General features: G+C 41.2%; 1 protein-coding gene across 1 annotated transcript in view; it reads left to right on the forward strand.

Moving 5' to 3' along the window:
* The window catches only part of AFF3 (ALF transcription elongation factor 3), a gene marked incomplete at its 5' end in the record, with an annotated part of 138,313 nt that extends 127,013 nt beyond the window's left edge, over positions 1 to 11,300 (forward strand). Inside the window, 4 exons of the mRNA XM_019669197.1 lie at positions 162 to 255; positions 2,657 to 2,706; positions 2,853 to 3,076; positions 5,857 to 11,300. Of these exons, the coding sequence (XP_019524742.1) occupies positions 162 to 255; positions 2,657 to 2,706; positions 2,853 to 3,076; positions 5,857 to 5,978 (490 nt within the window). The remainder of the gene's footprint in view (positions 1 to 161; positions 256 to 2,656; positions 2,707 to 2,852; positions 3,077 to 5,856) is intronic.
* Positions 11,301 to 12,113: the final 813 nt, after the last annotated feature.

A 12,113-nucleotide genomic window follows, 5' to 3' on the forward strand; every position in this document is an offset into this window, starting at 1 on the left:
ACATACATACATACATACATACATATTCCATGAGATCGATCGATAAATAGATAGATCTCATGGTATAAATATTAAGTACCTTGGAACAAGATTTGTTTCAAGTCTTGTTTGCAAAGGACACACGCATGCTTTCAGGGCTTAGCTCTCTTCTTTTGCTGCAGTTACCGATGCCTGGCTCTCCTGTACTGGCGGATGTTTCGACTCAAAAGGGATCATGCTGTAAAGTATTCAAAAGCACTTATCGACTATTTCAAGGTACTGTCTGGCTAATGGGTGACATTGTTCCTTCTATTTAGTTGTCTCCTTGTCAAAGACACTTTTAAGGAACCTGGTAGAATCCATGGCTGTTGGGATAATACAGGAGCCCTCTGACACCCACATTAACCCCATTTATGCACATCCATGGTGTTCAGGCCTCAGAGAATGGCCTTGAGAGCCTGTCTCATTTATCCCCCTGCTGTGTGTTCAAGTATTTTTATGGCTGCAAGAGAAAGAAGATCCAGTTACCCATTCCATATCCTAGGAAATTCATCTTGATAGCTAAGATAAATTCCTCATCTTTACTTCGAGTTTCTGTCTCTTAGAAATAACTACTTAGAACTTCCCCTTAGCTATCTCCAGGAGCTAATTTAATTTTAATAAAGATGTTATTTTAAATGATATGAAATGACTTGTTAGAACTCGGAGGCACCAGGACAATAGCCATGTGTTACTATAAAAATAGAATTAGAACGCTCACCTGTCTCGGGGAATGAAATCATTTGCACTGGGAGATAAAACAAGAAAACCTTCTTTGATGTACCGTGGTGAAGTGGACCTGAACTAATAATTAATTTGAGATTTCTGAGCCTCTTTTCTGTCCATTTGTCTATAGCAACGAGCAATTATTCCATCTCTACCTCCACCAAACCTTTGTCAGATACACAACCATCATTTCAGATCCTTTAATGCCCAACGTCCACTTCTTAGAGATTATCTCTGAAGACCAGGCTATGTTGGGAGTCGCATGGACTGTGTCCAGCATGTCGCTTCATTCCGGTTATGCATGGAGAGTAACCAGGTCTCAGCCAAGGAGATAACTCTCTTGGCCCATTGATCATCATGTGTCATAATAACAAGAACTGACACTAAGCCGTTCCTTTCACTTTGGGCACCTAAGGTCGAGATAAGTCGTTTTCAAAATTTTCAGATCTGAGAGCTGATACTAAGGAGAGTTATTACAGCCAAGATAAATGCTTGACTAGAGAAGGAATCTGAACTCTGTAGGCCACAGAGGTTACCACAGAACTTTTAAAAAGTTCTTAATGTGTGTATGCAGTCCGTGAATATGTACAGAATGGGGAGAGAACACAACTTAAAAAGCAGAGTTCCTTCTAGTTGACACACAATATTATTCTACTCCAGCTTCAGTTGTACAGTGCATTGGTCGTGATCATCAATGGAGTTGTAACAGCTATATACTATGTCAGAGGGGCAGTAGATTGGGGGAGGGGGGTTATCTCTTTGTGAGGGGTGTAAATGTCTAACTATTATGTTGCTTTGTACACCTGAAACTAGTAAAAAGAAATCAGAGTTCCTCATCCAGGAGTTATTGGTAGTTGTCCCTAATCAAAGGCTATTTAAATGCTCCTTAAAGTTCAGAGATTATGCAATCTTCAGGTAACAACGAGAATTTGTCCATAACGAATGGGTTTTATTGGTATGGAGCTATCTCCGAACAGAGGCCTTTGTTCCCACTCAGGGTTTTTACAGTCACAGGGCTTAGTGGTAGTGGAAGAGGCCTGAAGGCAATTGCAAAATTGCCACATGTATGGCCATTTCTTACCATTTTGATAACACCCCCACTGACAATTAAAAATCAGTCACCGCTTCATAAAGCTCTTTTTAACCAAAAGAAATGCTTCGTCTCCGGGGAACCAGGCTGAGGCTGTTTTTGTCTCTGGAAGGAAAAATTAACATCAGCATCATAAAGACTGGTTTTTTTCCTAAACAGTCCCATAGGCTTGGGTCCAAGAAAGCATTCTTGGGCTCTCAGAGAGGAAATCTGGTCATACATTTAGGAACTTTCCTTGCTGAGGCAAAACTTCTTGTAAATGCCTGATGCCAACAACTGGCTCATTCAACCTAACCCCCCCAAAGCAGAATATTCAGGTAAATCAGGATTTTTGAATACCCTATCTGTCACGGAAATATAGTTTCATCTGTTCTTTAGAAATATTCAAGAGCAACTTCCTTCAAGAGAAATACTTCTAAGCCTCATAAGTTAAAATAATGGAATTTGATGTCTCATATATTTTCAGGCATTAAATGTTATGTCAGTTAAATGTAAGTTTAAGATGAAAAAATTAGACTGGTTCAGGATTCAACAGACCCTCCAGATTATGATTTAATTTGATGCATAGAATTTGGTGCATGGAAACCCAGGTGGTGGGATGAACTGTGGAACCCCGCAGGCCATGCAGCTGCCCTTGTCCAGGTTCCAGAGAAGGGGGCAATAGCCTAGGATCGGTGACTTCCCAGATCCAGTCCCTAGGAATCTTCATTTTGTCTGCAGTGTCTGCCATTACTTCTCCCAACCATCACCTGAGAACATGTTATTGCTGGCTCTTTAAACTTCAGCAGATGACTCACTGCCAATGTTTTTATTTTCCTGCAGAATTCATCTAAAGCTGCCCAAGCCCCATCTCCATGGGGGGCCAGTGGAAAGTAAGTTCTTTTTTCCTAAGTGAAGGCAATACATGAGTCAGTGCCCGATGCTGGGCAGTGTGCTCCATTGCTTACAGTGCCCTGAGGGGCTGCCCAACCTCACCCGGTACCAGCCTCTCCACCCTTGTTTTTCTACATTCTTCTAGGAGCACTGGAACCCCATCCCCCATGTCTCCCAACCCCTCCCCCACCAGCTCCGTGGGATCTCAGGGGAGCCTTTCCAGTGCCAACACCCTGTCCCCTTCGACTATCGTCAGCATCCCACAGCGCATCCACCAGATGGCAGCCAATCACGTCAGCATCACCAACAGCATCCTCCACAGCTATGACTACTGGGAGATGGCAGACAACCTGGCCAAGGAAAACAGAGGTGTGTGTGCCTCTGGGGAGCGTGTGTGTGGTTCAGCCACAGATCAGGGAGACAGCCTGACCCTTAGGCATCCTCAAACAAGTCATCATTCCCCCAAAGAAGAAATCGTAGCAGCTGTCACCTACTGTGTGAAACTTTTCCTGACCTCTTCTGCTCACTCAGGGCCTCCTGTGCCTTTACCTACCTTTATCTTCACTGTGGAAAATTAGAGATAGAGGTAAAGATAAAGATGATATAGACACAGAGGATATAAATAGACACAGATATCAATACAGATACAGATATAGATAGACACACACATGACCACACCTTGAAGTAAGGATTATATTTTATTCTACTTTGTATTCCCAAGACCTGCACAGTACCTAGGATACAGTTGGAGATTTGAAGTATTGATTAATTCATGAGTATGAATATTACTAGCTATTTAAGTGATAGCTCTTACCACTGAAAAGAGGGTGTTTTACATGTAGCAGTAAGCTATATTTCTTTTTAAATGTTTGTTTTTACTGATTCTCAAAGGAATGTGTGTTTACTGTGGCTAAATTCATAAAGTACAAAAAATGATAGAGAAAAAAATGTTTACATCAACAATAATCTTATCACCAAGAAATAATTACTATTAACATTTTAACTGAAGTTTCTTTTAGTCTCCTCCAAATATGCATGATTTTTACCAAAATAAGATCATAGTACAATGTTATACCCTGTCTTTTTTCATTTAATACTCTATCAGCACTAACTAGTTCAAAAATATCCTTTATGATGGTTTTATAATATTGTCATAATAGTGGTTATGCATTCGTAAACAAACATGATTTCTCAAACCTTTCCTCTGTTGTTGGACATTTAGGTTACTTCCAATCTTCTTCCACTGTTACAAATAATGTTATAAATATTTTTTTAAAGATTTTTATTGGGGAATTGGGGGGATAGGAACAGCGCTGGGGAATTGGGGGAAGGGGAACAGACAAGTTGCTGTTGTTTTGTTCTTCAGTCTAGTTGTGGAGGATGTTGCTTCACTGGCCCAAGTTGGCACCATCATTGCGCTCTTCCCGGGCGAGGCAGATCAGTCGCCGGCTTCTGGACCGCCGCTCACTGCGGCTGCTGGCCACTCACGCTGGCTGCTGGCTACACACGGTAGCCCATGGCAACCCACTGCCGCAGGGGCTGCAGCCTACGCGGTCGCTGGCGACTCAAGGCAGCCCAGCTCCAGGTTGAGCTGTTGTTCAGCATCTTAGCTGTAGAGGGCAGTGTCACTGGCCCTCATATGAGGAATCCGAACCGGGGCCCTCTGGCATCCCAAGCCAGTTCTTAACCATCGCGCCACTCGGCCAGCCCAATGTTATACATATTTTTATATAAATCATTGTCCATATTTTTTATTATTTTCATAGGAGTGAGTTATGGAAGTAGAGTTTTGGGGTAAAGAGGTATAGATTCTTTTAAAATATATATTGTTAAATATCTTGATACATATTGTAAACTTTTTTCCCAAAAGGTTACACCAATTTAATACTCTCCCTTCAGCAATAGGTGAGAGTACAAATCTGAGGTCACTACAAACATTTCAATGTAAATTTTGTTCCCACAATAGCATAAGCCTCTGAGGACAAGACCAGGATGTCCACGATGAGATGAGGAATTTATGACACAGATAGTCAGATGTGCTAACTACATGAAATTGATAATAAAGCCAAACAGTATGTGACATTCAGCCCAGAGGTGGTGACTCTGAAAACCGAATGGGAAGCCGGCATGGAACAGGGTTTTGAAGAGCAATTAAATAGTTGAGTAGCTGAGATGGAGTGGGGTGGGTGTCACAGGTGGACAAAACAGCAGGGACAAATGTATAAAATTTTATATCACCAGTTTGGGAGATGCTGAGGAGGCCAGGCTCCAGTTGGCACTGCCAGCTGCCTGCTAGACGTCTCCTACCAGAGAACTCAGTGCCACCCGTCCAACGTGAAGTTGGCATTGTTCCCCCCACCCACTCCTCCTCCCTGTCCTGCTCCTGGGTCCCTGCCATGGCCACCTCCCCAGCCACCTGGTCTGGGGTCTTTGCTAACACCTCCTTTGCCTTCCCAGCATGTATATCACCACCTTTGAGAAACTTCTCCCATCACATCCTTTGAGAAGTGCTGTTCCATGATCCAGTTATGACAGCATAGCAGCTAAATTTATTTGTCTCTACTAGCCACTAAGCTGTGACATCTTGAGAGAGATGGTTCATCTTGGCACACTCTTTGCCTCTACCCCCTCTCCACCCCCTGCACCCAGCATAGCACCTTGGCACACAATAAATGTTTAATGACAGGACAAACCCAGAGAATGTCCAAGGATGAGGAGGTGACCTCAGCAGAGATGTGTCAGAGCCATCTCTGGTTTGCTTCCAAGAGCCTGTACTTGCTCCAGGGGCTCAGCACATGCCACAGCTGAGTCCAGGATACAGGATGACAGAGCCACCACCCATGTGCAGGGCAGGACACGTTACTGCACGAGAACACAGTCTGAGGACATCAGTGTTCTTTGCTGTTTGGCTAAGTAAATATTATTCATTTTAATGAAAAACGGCCAATAGAGTGGCTATTTGGCTATAGAATGAGCTCTCCACCTTTGTGTTTCGTTCTGTTTGATTAAATGCTAAGATCACATGATGGAACATAGAATGCATGATTTATAGAGAGACCACGAATGGAATTTTTTCTTAAGTCACTCAGGTGTCTCAGGGTAGCACACTTGGCATGTGTGGCACTCTAACAACTTCCTCTGTTCCCTAGAATTCTTCAATGACCTGGACCTGCTCATGGGGCCTGTCACCCTGCACAGCAGCATGGAGCACCTGGTCCAGTACTCCCAGCAGGGCCTGCACTGGCTGCGGAACAGCACCCACCTGTCGTAGGGACCTCACCCTTGAGCTGGATTGTGCTCTCGTCTCCACGGATGGCTCAATGTTTCGGGACACTGTGCTACTGAAACCCCCAGCATTTATCAAACTGCGGTGACTATTTCTCAGCATCGAACAATGGTCTTTTCCCAGGGCATGTGTGTTTGTATGTGTGGGTGTAGAAGAAGCTGCCTGTGTATGTGTGTAAGATACACAGCTCTTTAGAACACATTTTCTTTGTCTGGTTTCTGTAATCCCAGGCTAAACCAAGTGATCAGAGCTTTCTGATTAGGGAAAATACGCTTACATACATACACACACAAAATCAATATCTCTCTCTCTCTCTCTCTCTCTCTGACACACACACACACACACACACACACACACACACACACTTTTCTATTTCAAAGCTCAACCATGACTTCTCAGAACATTCAACCAAAATTTCATGGGTTAGTTAACCAGGTGCAATGCAGCACACCAAAAGCTTGACTGCCAGTTAGGATGAGCCTAGTCCTTATATTATTGATTACTTTCAGTATTAATATACTATTCCCCAATTATTTTTTAACTATGTATATTAATGGGTAATTGAATAATGACAATAAGTCGGTTATTTTTGTGCTGGACATTTACTAGGTTGCATGTTACCAAATACCCTGCCTCTCATCAAACACCCAACCCCTGCATCCAACTTTATTCTCAACTAAACGCGTTATAAACAAATGGATCAACTCCCACAGGCCTTCCCTGCCCTGCTCCCCCAAATAGTATGAAAATGGCGCTGAGACCTGGTAAGGACTCAGTGCCTTTGAACGTAAACCAACATGAAAACAGCAGCAGCTGCATCTTGGAGCTGAGTTAGGAATTGAAATCTTTTGCACGTGTAACAAGCCCGCCCAGCACATGTGTTTGTTTCTTTTTCCTGCCACTGTGACATAGTGGCTGTAGAGCCATGTGGCATTTGTCCACTGGTATTTTTCAAGTCTTTTCTTTCCACAATAGCTTTCTTACAAATTTTCTTGGTCACGTTAGGACATTACCTAGAAGCCCCCTTCGCTGGGACTGTATCCGTTGCTTATCTGTCTGAGAACTACTTGCTGTCATGATACTGTCCAGCCCTCTCACTCTTTGTACAGAATGTGCCACTTTTAATGCATTTTGAACTGGGGTAGGGGTGGAGCAGGGGGCGGAATATTTCAGGCTTTGATGAGCAAGCTGCTTACTGTCCAGGGGAAGTTATTCCTGCAGTGGTCGCCATGCTGTTTGGGTATCAATGACCAGAACATTGCACTTATATATCCCACTCGTCTGCTCTGTCTTGCCCTCAATTCTTTTTTCTTTTTCTCTTTTTTTTAAGTTTACGTTTTAGTTTTTTGACATCTTGTTTACAGTTTTTGTCTGAAACTTGTTTCTTTGATAGTCTCTTGCCATGCCCTAGATGTAGTCTTCTTGTGAATATACTTGGATATAAAAATATTGGTTAAAAAGAAAAACTCCTGAAAAAAAAAAGATATCCCTTGTCACATTTTAAAAACAAAAATAATGTCCTTGAGGCCTCTCAATTGACAAAATTGCACCAGGACACTCTGAGAAAAACAGGAGGAGCAATCCATTTTTCAAGGTGATGGTGGCACAAATCATATATAACAGATATGGATGTATGCTTTCACTGGTGGTCTCATTAACCAACCATCAGTGGAAACCTATATCTTGTCGGCTCGCAATGTTAACATTTTTGTCAGGCACTTTTTGGTGGGAAATAAGATTGCTGTAATTCCCTAGCTAAGCACTGATTCAAAACTGTACAAACGATTGAACCACTTTGGTGATCTGAAATTCATTTAAAATGAGCAGATGAAAGGTTTATGAAATTTGCATATGGCTTTGGCCTTTAAGCATCTTGAGCTATTAACAGAATTTCTAGTTAGCATTTATCCAACTAAGGTGCTTCTCACATCCCTGCCACTAATTGTTGTTCGCAGAATTCACGATCCCATTTGATGTTGGAAATTGGAGTCGAACTTAAGAAATTGTAAATTGTTTTCTTGGAGGACTGAGGCTTAGTTCTGCTTACTCTTGCTGAATTATGATGAAATGTTCAAACTGTCACATAAAGGGTTCCTCAGGGTCTGTCCTGCATCCCCAGGGTGTATTGCTGGCCTCCTCCATCTTCAAAGCTGCGTGTCTTGTGTGGTATCCATGTGATGGCCTCCAGCTGACACACAGGTGGCCTCTGGCTGACTGTGCCAGTGGCATGTTATCAGCTCCTTGGTGACCCATGTTTCCCAACCAAACGCCACTGGTCATTTCCGGGATGGTCAGAGCATGCAGTTCCTCTCACCATCTTGTGTTTCTTCAGTAGAGAATGTGGGCAGTGATTTCTATTTGCTTGGACGTAGATGATTTTGGTAAGGAACCATCTTCTGATCATTGCTTGTTAAAGTCATTCATAACTGTTCCTTTTATTTATTTTTGTTCAAAGTAGAACTATCTTGGATTTCCTGATTATAAAAGCAATACATACTCATTGTAAAAATTCAGACAATACAGAGCTATAGAAAGTAGAAGGCAGTAAGCCCCACCCTCCAGAGACAACCACTGCTCACAGTTTTGTGTATATCCTTCTAGAGACTCTCCCATTTCAATATATAATGTCTAGTATCATTTCTTTCTATTTGAAAACATATTATTTTTTCAGAAGTTCAACACAAGTTCAACTGACCTTACCTTTCCATGACCTGAATGAATGCCATGCTTTATCACAATGTTAGAGTTACCTTTCAAAGAAAAGTAACCCAAATACATTCCTGGTCAAAATTTGGGATTTGTTACTACTCTACACAGATCAGACTTATGTGCAGAATTGTACCTGGAAAGAGAGGTTTGGTTAAAACAGTAATGTCTGAAAACTTCAAATTGCAAATGGAAACACAGACCCACTATCTAAAAGGGAACATACTGGAAAAGTAACCTGAAGAGTTGACATTGTGTACTAGATTGAACACATGGAACGCAATGCAATGAGACTTTCTGCACTCAAACTTATCCTCGTATGTAAAACAATGATGTGTGTATTATATAACAGTGATGTGTACATTTCTGACATCCCATGCATAATATACACAGTTTGTATAAATGCATACATTTAAAAATATATATGTACAATACAGCTACCATAAAACTGTAGGACGCCTGAAGGCTATTACTAGTGCCTAATATTAAGTATAAGTCACTGCGTGTTCGCATCACGTTGGAAGTGCAGTAATTGTTATAAAATTAATCAGTGCAGCCAACATTATTTATGAATCACATCTTTGAAACTGTGCAGTAGTATATACATATATATTTTTAAATAACATTTTTCACAGTTTTCCAGAGTTACTGTTGAAATCTGTATCACCAAAAAAAGAAAAAAAAAAAGCTAGATTTTTTTAATGATGTAGACACTCTTCAGACCCAGTAATCTGTGTGTGATTTCCTGTTTGTAGATACCCAAGAGACTTTAGCAGTCACCAGCCTTAATGCATGTACAGGATATTATTGTGACTTAATTTATCTGCAGTTCTTAATCCATGTGAAATTGGAATTTATAAACTGACTTGGATTAAACATGTCTGCCTTCCTAAGGTTGCAAATGTTACATTAAATGATCTATGTTGTAAATGAGAGAAATTGAGTTGTACGTAAAAAAACATCCACCATTCTCTGTGAATTTTTCACAAGGAACCTTCAGAATCAAAATATGTTTTGAGTAAGTATTCTGGTCCCCAGTTCATAATCTCTTTAGAGTGACCTTGTTGTTTCATGAATTTTTTTAATGTAGCTCCCACAGATTATCATTACTAAGTCTGCTATTTTTCATGGGAAGAAAGAGTATGTTTTTGTTCATTATAATTATACTTTTTACTAGTCGTATTTCCCATTTCCCAGCCCATATACACACATGCACATGCGTGCGTGAGAATACACCCAATGTCCCAGCAAACACTGAGTAGGAGGCTTGAGGAGTTCACATTGATGACCGCATTGATGCCTGTCCAACCAGTGGCCCTGGGACACTGTTCCACTCGACATTCCTTAATGACACAAGTTAATACCCTGACTTGTGTATGCCGGGTTTTTCCAATTCAAACTAACATGGTGGAATAGTTGCAATATTTGGTGGATGAAAATAAGAATTTTGAACTAATAGAACCAAATACTAGACCAGTGGCTTGCCATGGTACAGCCCCCTGGTGGGAGGGTTTTCTGTTAACTTTATTTTCAACCTTCTCTCTGTACTTTTTCATTCCCCTCCTCCCCAAACTAAACTAAACTAAAGAGGCAGAATGAGCAACAAAAACAAACCGATTACTTCACTTTACCCAGCCTATATCCTTAGATTCAGATACACCTTGTCATGAAGCAGAACTATAGATCTGCGACACCATGGAGACTGCCTCACTCCAAAGATGGTCAGGACCGGGACTTGGCTCTGCTTACTCCAGGGACCACCAACTTGATACTCTTTCCCAGATGATTGGGCAAAGAGACGCCCAGCAGTCTTTCAAGAACTGTCTTTCTCTTATGCAGTTTTGCCTATTACCCTGCTGAAGTCTGTTCTTATCAGAATCATATTTTTTAAGAAGTAATACATTTTTTATGAAACCTGGATCAACTGGAGTCTTGAAAGACTTTTTTTTTTTAATGAAAGGAAAAAACAACACGAACTGCATTTCCAACAATTTGGAGCCAGAGTTTATTTCCTCGTTTTCACGTTCCCAGAAGAGCACAGTCTTTCACTAATAGTACAACTTCCTGACAAACAGCACAAGAAACATTTAGACTTGAGATTTGTGTTCTCTTTGTCCCAACTGAATGATTCTGTATTTGTCATCAGCGGGGTGAATTTGTTTGCTTGGCATGAGGAAAATTATAAAACTCTGTTCTCAAATGAATGACATCTGATCACGGTTGTTTTGGTTTTTATTGTTTAATTGACACACTGGGACAGCAGTGGGTAAATTTTGGGTCGGCTGCAAAACGATTTAGATTCACAGCTCTTACAGTAATGGGAATCAGGGAAATAAATCCCTGTGCGTCTCTCTGAAAATCCTCCTCTTACAGCCAATTTTAAACACATTGCTCTGAGGGACGAAGTCAAGGCACTAATCCCAAGTCCACACAAGGATCGGCATGTGTCTTTAAGCATCACGAAGCGATGGGGAGGCCTGACAAGCTGAATCAAGGACTTGTTTGCCACTTGTTTCTAACCTAGGAAAAGCTCATCAGAGACTCTTTCTATCCAAATATGATGTAAACTTAAATAAAACCAATGTTTAGGATTTTCAAACAGTACTGTCTGGTTAGAAAAATAATTCCGATATTTGAGTTTCCATATTGTTTTTCAGCACTTTTTTAGTTTTCGGAAAACAAAACTGATTTTTCCCCCAGTATTTATCATCTCTTTATTTCTAGATGGCTAGATGAGCAAAGAGAAAATATTTAATATTGAGGAATGTGCCTTACTTGACTAAACAGCATTCAACCCACAATAGCCAAAGGTATATGACTTTTTAAAGAACATCCTTTGAGACTCCTCTGTTACCTTCATCCTACAGCATGAGTGATCCATCACAAAGCCTAAAAAGTATGGCCATGTCATTGACATGTCAAAAATTCTAAGCACAGAACACACCAATCTAAAGTGGTGACACTTTCATGGCATCACCAGCCATCTCCGCTTGTGTGGAGAAATAGCAATAGTATCACTTTCCTTTGAGTAATTTGCAAACTGATTATTAATCCCCTGAAGTTCCCAGGGCTGCCCACTCAAGGCAGAGTGGCCTCCTCTGTGAGCTGGGTTGTTGTTTTTTTCATGTTCCTTTGGGATTTTTTCCTACTCAGTTCTGTAAGTCGGATTTAGTATCTTGACTTTTTTTAGAAAAATAGTCATTGGAGGCAGTGGGGCTTTAAGGAAACAAAGATTCAATATTAGAACTTACTGAAGTTGGAGATGCGAAGTCAGGAAAATAACTGGGGTGCCCGAACACCCTCCTTCTTTGCCTGCTGTACCCAACCCTTGAATAAAGCTCCTCTCCATGCCTCAGTGTCCTCTCTGTGAAGTAACTCAAAACATCTGACTACCGCAGATCTCAGCAAGCGTCT

The sequence above is a fragment of the Hipposideros armiger genome, unplaced genomic scaffold, assembly GCF_001890085.2.
Source record: "Hipposideros armiger isolate ML-2016 unplaced genomic scaffold, ASM189008v1 scaffold_550, whole genome shotgun sequence".
Taxonomy (NCBI): domain Eukaryota; kingdom Metazoa; phylum Chordata; class Mammalia; order Chiroptera; family Hipposideridae; genus Hipposideros; species Hipposideros armiger.